Source organism: Seriola lalandi, unplaced genomic scaffold, assembly GCF_002814215.2.
Source record: "Seriola lalandi dorsalis isolate HSWRI2012SDOR001 ecotype SW California unplaced genomic scaffold, Sedor1 jcf7180002054972, whole genome shotgun sequence".
Taxonomy (NCBI): Eukaryota; Metazoa; Chordata; class Actinopteri; order Carangiformes; family Carangidae; genus Seriola; species Seriola lalandi.
In genome coordinates, this window is record NW_019525660.1 from 2,775,678 (window position 1) to 2,786,560 (window position 10,883).

General features: G+C 41.0%; 2 protein-coding genes across 2 annotated transcripts; both read left to right on the plus strand.

Moving 5' to 3' along the window:
* The first annotated feature begins 63 nt into the window (after positions 1–63).
* Positions 64–1,837, plus strand: hnrnpa0a (heterogeneous nuclear ribonucleoprotein A0a). The gene has a single exon (XM_023398096.2). The coding sequence runs from the start codon at positions 145–147 to the stop codon at positions 1,036–1,038; it is 894 nt and encodes a 297-aa protein (XP_023253864.2). The 5' UTR covers positions 64–144; the 3' UTR covers positions 1,039–1,837.
* A 358-nt stretch (positions 1,838–2,195) lies between these two features.
* LOC111648264 (heterogeneous nuclear ribonucleoprotein A0-like) lies at positions 2,196–8,737 on the plus strand. Its single transcript, XM_087171781.1, has 2 exons — positions 2,196–2,322; positions 2,654–8,737. The coding sequence occupies exon 2, from the start codon at positions 7,162–7,164 to the stop codon at positions 8,053–8,055; it is 894 nt and encodes a 297-aa protein (XP_087027907.1). The 5' UTR covers positions 2,196–2,322; positions 2,654–7,161; the 3' UTR covers positions 8,056–8,737.
* Positions 8,738–10,883: the final 2,146 nt, after the last annotated feature.

Below are 10,883 nucleotides of genomic sequence, written 5' to 3' on the forward strand. Positions count from 1 at the left end.
AGAATAGTGGACCGGAAGAGGTGGTGCCGAATTTCAAGCTTCGCCTCCGGTATAAATGCATCTGCGTTCTTCCCCCCGCCACCATTTTGAGATTAACAGACGACTGACTTTGTTGAGAGATTATCATCTCACTGTTGTTCAAAAATGACCGACCAGCTTTGCAAACTTTTCGTGGGTGGACTGAATGTGGACACCGACGACGATGGCCTGCGCAAGCATTTCGAGCAGTACGGTACGCTTACCGACTGCGTTGTCGTCGTGAACAAGCAGTTGCAGCGGTCCCGCTGTTTCGGCTTTGTAACTTACTCCACACCAGAGGAGGCCGATGCAGCAATGGCGGCTAGGCCGCACACTGTCGACGGCAATGCTGTCGAGGTGAAGCGGGCCGTGGCGAGAGAAGACGCTAACAAGCCAGAGGCACTCGCAAAGGTTAAGAAAATATTTGTCGGCGGCCTGAAAGACGACATTGAAGAGGAACATCTGACCGAATACTTCTCCCAGTACGGTCAGATCGAGAAGGCCGAAGTCATCTCGGAGAAGGAGACCGGAAAGAAAAGGGGGTTCGGCTTTGTGTATTTCACCGACCACGACGCAGCTGACAAGGCGGTCGTTGTGAAATTCCACACTGTCAATGGACACAAGGTTGAGGTTAAGAAAGCCCTGACCAAGCAGGAGATGCAGGCGGCCAACAGAAGCGCTATGGCGCCTCGGGGTAGACCAGGTAGAGGCATGAGGGGAAATCAAAATGGCTACGGCGGCAGGGACTACGGCGGAAACTACAACTACGGAAATGGCGGAGGCTACAACTGTGGCGGCTACGGAGGGTACGGCGGACCATATGGGGGCGGCTATGGAGACCAGGGAAGTGGGTATGGTGGTGGAAACGGCTACAACGAGTTTGGCAGCGGCTATGGCCAGCATTCGTCTGGTTATGGCCCCATGAAAGGGCCCTTCGGTGGTCAAAGGAGCGCTGCCCCATACACCAGAGGCGGCGGCGGTGGTGGCTACCCAAGGGGGGGCTACGGCGGCGGCTACTAGATGAGACTGTACAATGGAAAGTCAACCACCCATCCCCCTGCCACAAATTACCTCCAGCCAGGATTTGAACGACTAAACTCAAATTCAGTTACGGGGCGTCTGCCGTGAAACCCAACCATGGCAGAGATACGGACAGAGACACCCCTAATCATAATGAAGACCTCAAAAACCCAAACAGGTAGGAAGGTCACTTCCCAGAAAACCTGATAATAACGAGCAGCGATTGTTGCCGTTCAACTAGGACACATTAACATGAAGAATAAAACACACAGTGATCCCTTTTATGTTCCCACGCCGATGGCGTGTGGTTGTCGTTTAGAGTTGATTATTTTTTTTATTCGGTTCACCCGTTGTTTTGAAAATTTCGATGTAGGATTGTTTTTCTGACAAGTTCTGATTATCCTAATATTTACATTTTAAGCAATTAGATTAGATTTTGTTTTCTGGAGTAAAATTAGTGTGATTTTTCAATGTATGAGTTTGAGAAAGCATGTTATGTGGTTTTGGATTTCATAGCTATGTTATACTGATAACTTCAATTTGTATAATTATTTACTTTGGTCATTCAGCAAAGGCGGGAAAGTGACACTGCAGGATCCAGTTTCCTTGTTTCCTTCCCTATACTGTACTCAAACTCACGCATAGAACTAGTTTCAACCCAAATATTGTTCATTTTCCATTTACCTGTAGCAATATCTAATGTATATTGTATACTTTCATGTCTGGAGAACAAACCTACTGTTAAAACACTTTGGTATGCTTATGTATGTTCATTTTAAATAAAACGTTATACCACTTAGCTTAGTTATTTTACTTATTTAACCAGGCTTCCTCAAGCTTCATCCACAGGTTTTATAAGTGGCACCATCTTGTTGATCTTTAGTTACATGGCATCTTTCCCACAGTTTATTCCCTTACTCTCAGGTGGGTGAAATGGTTACCGAATGGTTGTAGTCTACCCACAGCCAATGCATGTAGGCTTTGTAGGGTTTGACCTTGTTTTTAAAATTGTGGTTTTTAGACATTGCTAATATAACCTTTTTTTAAATATTTTTCTTTTTACATATTTGAATATATATCTATATGTGGACATGAGGGCTCTGATATTTATCTTTGATTATTCCTACATTTAGGTGTTCTTACTTGTATTCCTGTAGGCTATCCCAGCCAAAATAGCCGTAGCAGTTTGTTTGTAGGCTACATCAGGACCCTGTTGATTACCTGGGGTCGATTGTGATAGGAGTCTGAAATATCTCTTTAGGATATCCACATCCAGCAAACTAGGTATGTAAATCAACCTGTCTTCACTCTGTGTTGGTCAACCATGTATGGATTATCTTTGAGATGGTGCACAAGTGTGCCATTATTTAATCTTAAACAACTTAACTGACACTTCATAGCTCAATGCGCCTTTTATATAGCTAATCTTAAAATAAAAACAAATGTGGGTGGGGGGGTTACTTAATTTGATCTTTAATGAACTTTTAAGTGGGTGGAAGGGGACCCAGATTTTGTTCCACCATTAAATGAGATAATGGAACAAGGAAATTGGTGTCTCCTCCAGAAAACTTGCTCCCCCCAGTTACTCACTCTGTTTCTCTCCCATCTCCTCCAGGTTGCTACGGTAACCTGGGCACGAGGACATCACCCCGAAAACGATGGGGTGTGTGTCTCCACGCCGACGGGGGGACCGGAGAGTGGTAGTGCCTTCTCCCCCTCAGGTGAAGTCAGTTTTCACAAAGGATTCCCCAGAGTGGTCGAAATGCATTTGAATGAGTCTAATTTGACAGGGTCTACTGAATATGTTTGGGGGAATTTTGATAACACAGTGCTCCAGTGCAATCAGAAACGTTCTTTTCCCAATGCCCAGCGGTGATTGAACAATGGACCTGTGAAGTGATCTGTTACACCACAATACTTAAGCCAGGGGTTTCCATCCTTTTTGGCCCGTGACCTTTCAAAACAATCTTCTTGTGACCTCTCATAAGAGGTTAGGGTTTTAGTGTGGATATAAGCGTTTCTTTCTTAGGATGTTGAATTTCAATGATTTTTACTTTCCTGAAAAGGTACAAACATTCAGTATTAAATGTAGGGGGAAAAGAGAAAAGCTACATTTTATTAAATTCTTGTTCTCAAGTCACAGATTTATCCCATTGATATTACCAACACAGGTATGGTGGCAATTTTAAGTATGTACATTTTGAATTTGTCCTCAGAAGGTAAGGTAAGGAGCTGAGTGTAGCATCAAATTTTTAAAAATGAGAAAAATAAAGGTGGTGGTGTGGGTTTATAGTTTTATTTATTTATTTATTTATTTATTTTTATTTTTTTAAACTCTTAATTCTCAGATTTATCTTGGGCCCCCAGGTTGGAAACCACTGACTGAACAACTGATTTTCCTGGAGAAGAATCTTGCATTTGAGCACTGTGTGTTTCAAAATACAATAAATGGTTATAATGTTGTCTTGTGTTTTTACGTCTACAATGTTTACAGGATTTAATCCCATAAAGGGTTGTGTCAGACTTAAGTCACATTATATGGTTGTATGTTATTTTCATAGTAAAGTAAAACCAAAGTTACACATGGCTGTATCCTAAGCGTGATAATCTTCGTCCAAGGCATGTCTTAATGAAATGTGAATTGCGTCATTGGCATTCTGCATTTGGCTGAAAATCCAGTATAACGAAGCTTGGACGCTACATTTCTCCGCAGACTTGTTGCAAAACAAAGAACTATGACAGAAACTCAAATGCATATAAATCCCTACATTGACCTAAAGTTGAGAAACCATTATATTAAACACACCAAAGATGTCTGCTGGCTTACAGGATCTATGAATAAATAACTAAAATTTATTGCAGTGAAACGTCTGCTAGGCTACAAAATGAACTGGGACTGATCCCGTCAAATTCCCCTTATGTTGTGTGGAATCTCTCTCGGGGGATCCCACGTTTCCCTGTATTACACTGCCCTTGAGCCTTAAAGACAGCAGGTGTTGTTAAATATAATATGCCACTTGAGGACATAAACAGGAGGTGTTGCAGGATATCAGATGCTAGTAGTTAGATAAACAAGAGGTTGATCATAATGGCCAGAAATGACCAAGAGTATTACAAACACAGTGTTCATACAGCCTCAATGTATGAACAACAGTTTGTTTGTAATACTTTTGCTTTAATGCACCTAAAATTGGCATGGAACAGAGAGGTGCACAGTTTTACCAGTTTAAGTTTCAGGCGCCAGTGGGAGGCCAGTGAGTGCCGTGTTTGAGGAAATATTCAAGTCTGCTGTGAGTTTGTCATTGTACATTTTTGGATCTTTAAGTCTGCTGACCAGAATCTAAAAGGAAATTCATTATTGTTGACCAGGGCTGTGTGTTTGTCCTAATTGGATAGTGTTGGTTTGATTTCAATGTTAAATTTTAAAGGTTGCTGCTAATTAAGCAGCAAAGATGCATGAAGTGGTCTCTATCATGCTCTCACAGAAGAAGGCAGAAATGCTCTTTATCGGTTTTAAAAAATGAGCTTATCAAGAAACTCTTGATGTTGAGGACATTTAACAACACATCAGACTTTATATACAGTACTTTATAATGCCGGAAAGTGGCTATACTTATTGGCATTGTAATTTGTACTTGATGTCTTAGCTGTATTGGTATGAGTAAAACAAGCACTAAAACTTCAACACAAAATATAACTGAAAGTCAAACGGTAATCGCTCATTCCCCCAAAATTGAAGGAAAGCACATTCCTGTTACTAAATCCTGTCTGATGTGCTGTGATGTTTCATAACACCTAGTGTGACATAAGTAGCAACAATGTGCGTGACAACAATACTGTGTTTGACTGATGCTTGACATGCCGATCGGAGTGTAAATTTTACTTCTGTCCCCTTTATAGGATTAATGATGCTTCTGATCATCCCGTAGGAAAAGGAAACATCTGTTATGTTGGCCGTGCTTTTTATGAATCCACAATAAATCTCTATATTTTTATATACCAAGAGACTTGTTATGTTACTTTTGTTTTTTTACATTGAGCATAGTTGCATGTTTCCCACTGGTGATACCCATCACAAAGGGGTGTCAAATGGAGGTCACACGGATTATTTTCATTCTGTTGCACAGATATGGTTTGTGAGGCCAAAGATCCAAAGTTGGTGGGTGTATTTGTTTTTCATTCAACCAGGTTGGCATCGTACAAATTCCTGAGTACATCTCTGGGACTTTGGAATAGTGAATAATGTAATGTATATCCAATTAAATTGGTGCTTGTATATGCAGGAGCTGGTATAGATTGGTCTGTAGTAATGTCATAATTTTGTGCCTCTTTCGGGAAACCAAGTAGGCAAGCCTGGTTTCTGTATCTCTGTATAGCATGAGGGTTGTGTTTATTTTAAAGGTACACTGTGGAGTCTTTCTGTAAACTAAAGTTATGTTCTCTTCACTCACCTAAATACAATGTATTTACTTCCTGATAAAACATTTGCAAAGTAGATTTTTGAACTATTTTAAGCCCTGTATTGCTTACAACCATGTTTACTAGCTTGCAGTCTCATTCCTCCTTGCCTTTGATGGCACGTTGCTGCTCACCTTGGCACAGTGCCACCTGTAAGTCAGTGGAACAGTATTACATCATTGTCAGGAGTCTGTCATGTCAGCTTCATGCACATGCACGAGATAATCAAAATGGCGACCCACAGCTAGTAAAACTGCTCCATAGCCTGTTAGAGGTCAGAAACTCCACAGGGCACCTGCAAGTATGTAGAATGTAAATTGGGAATCAGACTCAACATAGAAGTGTAGTGCTAAATTATGAAAAACAAAACTTGACGACCTAGTTTAACAGTTGGATGGTTTCCCAAAACCGATGCTGCAGGTTTCATGGTGACAAGGCTGTGCCAAAAGTACTGCAAAAATTGGCAGTGGAAGCAATTACAGCAAGTACTGGCTGAAAACATGGGTGTGTTGCATCATGTTTTAATGTGCTGTAGATTGTTTTGAACTAAATTGGAGAAGCAACTTGAAAAATCTTTTTTATCAGCTGCTTGGGGAGGGAGGGGAGACAAGTTTCATTTATTGAGAACAGCTAACCTAAAATTGTTAAGGTATGTGCCAATTTTAAAAACTTTCTGAGAACCATTACCATACGACCAGTGTAATTTAAATGTAGATTAAATTGTTTAAAAAAAAGATTGCATTTCACAGTTTAAAGGCACAGTTCTTAAATGTCAAGCACAGCCACAGAGCAAATATTAAACGTATGGTACTATGAAGAATTACAGTATTTTAAGAACGGGAAAATACTCTAAGTGGATCAGCTGGTGGCCATTACATTGAAAATTGTTGGGTAAGACAATTGGCATTTTAATAAAAAGTGCGATTCCTTATCAGCCCTCAGTCAGGTTATGCAACTTTGTAGGTGGCTCAACAGCTACATGTTGGAAGTACAGTTTGAACATTGGTGGTCTGCATCTGAAGGAAGTTAATTTAAAAGGGTACTCAAATAATGTTGTTATAGTCCTGTTCTAAAACTGTTGTTAACATTATTTCTGTCATAATGTTATAAAATGTTGATTTCTGTTATATTTAAAGAACATAAGGGCATGTCTGTCTGTTTTACGTTCATATAAAGGTAGGCATTATGCTGCATAGTTGTGTTCGCTGGTTGTACAGTACCAGTGATATAAGCTAAGGGAATTAATTGGGATATAGTTTTACTTTGTGGGGTCTTCATGATGTCATGTGATTTTAAGGAGTACATGTGCTAAAAAAAAAAAAAAGAGATATCAATTACTTGCTTTTACTTTACAGTGTTACATTTTTACAAAGTTGTATACAGTAAGAGATCCGATGCAACAGCAGTAAGAAAAAAAGGAATATAACCATCACAACGGTTGAAATCCACGCGTCTAACAAGGAACTTAAGATTTCCGACAGGACTAGAAGGCGGCAGAAACGTGAGTCGCTCGCCAGCCAATGTGGGTGGAGATTTTTTCAAGATGACCAATCAGCGACGGATACGTTTTACGATGGCGATTGAGTCAAACGGCCCGCCCTGACGTCGTCCATTGAAGAAGAAGAGGGACGGTCTCATCATACCATCCACAGAAGAAATTCAATCATGACGGCTAAACTTTGCAAGCTTTTTGTCGGAGGACTGAATGTTGAGACCACGGAAGATGGCCTCCGCAAGTATTTTGAGCAGTACGGGACGCTAAGTGACTGCGTTGTGGTCATGAACCAGCAACTCGGACGGTCCCGCTGTTTCGGCTTTATCACCTACTCGACACCGGAGGAGGCCGACGCAGCAATGGCGGCTAAGCCACATGTCGTCGAAGGCAACAACGTGGAGCTGAAAAGGGCCATAGCTCGAGAGGACGCGAACAACCCGGACATCCTCGCCAACGTCAAGAAAATATTCGTCGGCGGCGTGAAAGACCACATTGAGCCGGATAACCTGACCGAGTACTTCTCCCAGTTCGGCGTGGTGGAGAAGGCCGAGATCATCTCTGACAAGCAGACCGGCAGGAAGAGAGGCTTCGGCTTTGTCTTTTTTGAGGACACCGATTCTGCAACCAAAGCGGTGCTGACCAAATACCACACCATCAATGGAAACAAGGTGGAAGTGAAGAAAGCTCTGACCAAGCAGGAGATGTCCACCGGCGGCCGAGGAGGAAGGGGTCGAGGGAGAGGGATGCAAAACTATGGCGGCGGAAGAGGGGGTGGCGGCTACGGAGGAGGCTACGGCGGCAATTACGGAGGCGGCTACGGCTATGGCGGGGGTTACAACGGTGGTGGAGGCTACGGGGGTTATGGGGGCTACGAAGAATACGACAACCAGATGGGGGGTGGGTACAGTAATGGTGACTTTGGGGACGGCTATGGACAGCAGCACTCAAATTATGGTGCAGTGAAGGGGGGCAGCTATTCCTACAGGAGCGGGGCTCCTTACAACAGAGGCGGCGGCGGCGGTGGTGGCTACGGCAGGGGGGGTGGATTTGGCGGTGGCTATTAGTGGCTTCCTCCAGTTTTGAGATGTTCATGGGGAAAATTCTGATTACAACGAACTTGAATTTACACACACACACACATGCGCACACACACATCATATAAGCCCAGGTGGGGGTGAGGGGTCTTTGTTTTGTTCATTCAAATGAAGCAGTGCCCATCACCCACACGGAATGAATGAGACTGTCCTCTGGATCCTGGCTCTCCCCCACCCGGACCCCATCTGTCCTCTTATTCCACACATTATGGACTTTACTACTAAGAATTGTGAATTATTGAATCGTACTTTTGTTATGTTTGGGGGAAAGACTTGTTTTGAACCATTTGTAAAGCCGTAATCAATGTCAGTCACTGCTCACTCAGAAATGAGTTTGTTTGTCTTGCAAACCAGCCAGATGTGTCTGTTATTTTTGCATCATGAACTCAGGGTTTTAAGTGAAGTTGGTGGCAGTGTCGGGCAGCATGGGACTCGATTGCTTGAGTTTCTTGATCTTAAACACTTCCGTGACAAAGTATTTTTTTGGAGAAATGTCACGGACTGTTTTGTTAACTGTAAATTACTTTTTTTCCACTTCTCCCGTCCCATTACAGGCGTTTGTTTAGATTAAAACTGTTTGAAATCCATGTGTTCAGTTCGCCCCTATGTTGTATTCTGCTTTTATTAAAGTTTTTAATGTTTTGAAAATCTATCTTATCTCGCAGTCTTAATTCAAATCCTGTGGGTTACATTTCAGAGGGGAGTGCATAAATATCAGCACTGTGGAAGCTGCAGTGTGATGATTTTCATCAGTGTTAGTTGGTAATCTGCCTCATGTCTTTTGTAATCTTGTGAATTGAGTTCATAAAGCCACCACCAGGAGGGAGTATTGCCTGTAAATTCCCACATTTCCAGTTCATCGGCCATTTTATACCGGCAAAGCTAATACTTTGGAGGCAGAGGTCTAACCCACTGATTTGGTACATCATCAAAAACGGCTTTTTTTTTTTTTTTAAACTGTTTTGTTCCTGTAATTAAAATTTTTGGAGAATAATTTAAATATACAATGAGCAAATACTCAACTTTTGCAATCTTATTAAATTCAATATTTCCCACGTGAATTCACGGTGAAATGATTTTACTTATGATTTTGATGCTCTTGTTTTGTTTGGTAAATTTTGAAAAGTGCGTGCCCATAATATAAAATTCATATGAACATTTCTTTGTTGGGGGAAAGTGTCCCTATTCTGCAAGTATTAGTATTTTAAAGTGTTCAGTTTGACTTGTAAAATGGTTTCACTGGGGGAAGAAAATGCAATTTGAATGTTTTTTCTGGAAAATCAGGTTTGGTTTACCTCCATAAACCCACACACATGCAGCCAATTTGTTGTAAATGACATCATCACAGGATGAGTGTCTGTTTTAAGAAAGCTTAACCCACTTGAACACTGGCTTAACTCATTTAGAGTCACCACGTGTGTCATCTTTCTTCTAATATTATCTGAATTTGGTGTTGTTGGGATGTCTACTTGCAGACCATTAATGAAATTATGCTCTGAGAATTTGTAAACAATGCACCATCTTTTAGAGACTGGTGTTAAGAGTAAATGTACATGCCTGATTGCTTTTGTGTTTTGAACTGTGGCAAGCAGGGACAACCAACAGAGATGAAGAAAGAAAAAAATGTGTGAGCTACCACTCTGACCCTATTTCCGGGTATGAAAACCTGAAGAGCCAAGTCTCTTCTGCAAGCAAATGTTTACATAACTCAGCCTACATATATTGATAAGTTGTTGGTGTGATGGCTTCATTTTAAATCACACCAAAGTTACGCCAATTTCCTCGATTATCCATGATGACATCCACAAAAATAGCAGAGTACACATGAAGTACATGTGTATATATATGAAGTAACCAAAGAAAATACATATAGTGATACAGACTGGTAAGAGATTAAAGGAAAATCCTGGAAATAGGGCATCAATAGGGCACAAGGGTTCAGTGAATGGTTTGATGAAAGTGATTTAAAATTTGAATCATATGCTGTGGCCTTCACATTTAACAGATCCCAACTGAGTTCAACACCTATGGGAGATTGTGGGAGTGTGTCAGTGCTCTCCACCACTATCATCAAAATACCAAATGAGGGACTATCTTTTGTAATATCTCTTGTCTTTCTGATGGTCCAAAACCAATACTAAGACACCAAGTTAGTCTTTCCTTTAAACACAAGTAAGCAAGCAAATATATAAAAACATAAGGAAAGGAGAAAGTTAACCACACACATTTATACTAAAACAATAATTTTCTCCAGTAGCTTTGACCAGAAAATAATATTTTGTGTTTTGGCGTAATATAATCAAGCTTAGGCTTAAGCATAAAGAAATAGCAGACACTGTGAGTGGGGGATTCACATTCCTAGTAATGTTAGACATAATACTTGAGACATTTTGCCAAAATCTAGCAACACTGCCAAACCATATGAACAAAAAATGACTCTGTGGACAGTAATTAGTTCCATCCCAGAACTGAGAGGTGTGGATGGGTCATAATGTGGCAGCAGATCAGAAACCATTCAGTGCTTTATAAACAAACAGTGGTATTTTTAAATGAATTGTTTGGCATGTGGGAATGCAACACAAAGATCTGAGAACTGTACTGATGTGATCCACTTCTAGCCAATGAAGACAGTGATATATGTGATATGTGTGAACATGATCTGGGCCCTCTATTTCTAAATAAGACATGACATCATTGAACAAACCCATGACTCCTCTCCATATAGTAAAGATGGGCTTATGCAATTTAATATTGTACATGATGTTCATTAAAAACTAAAAACAGAAAGCTAAATTGTA

Bases quoted from the DNA above. Each gene is read 5' to 3' on its own strand.
- hnrnpa0a (XM_023398096.2), top strand. From the start codon at position 145: ATGACCGACCAGCTTTGCAAACTTTTCGTGGGTGGACTGAATGTGGAC.
- LOC111648264 (XM_087171781.1), top strand. From the start codon at position 7,162: ATGACGGCTAAACTTTGCAAGCTTTTTGTCGGAGGACTGAATGTTGAG.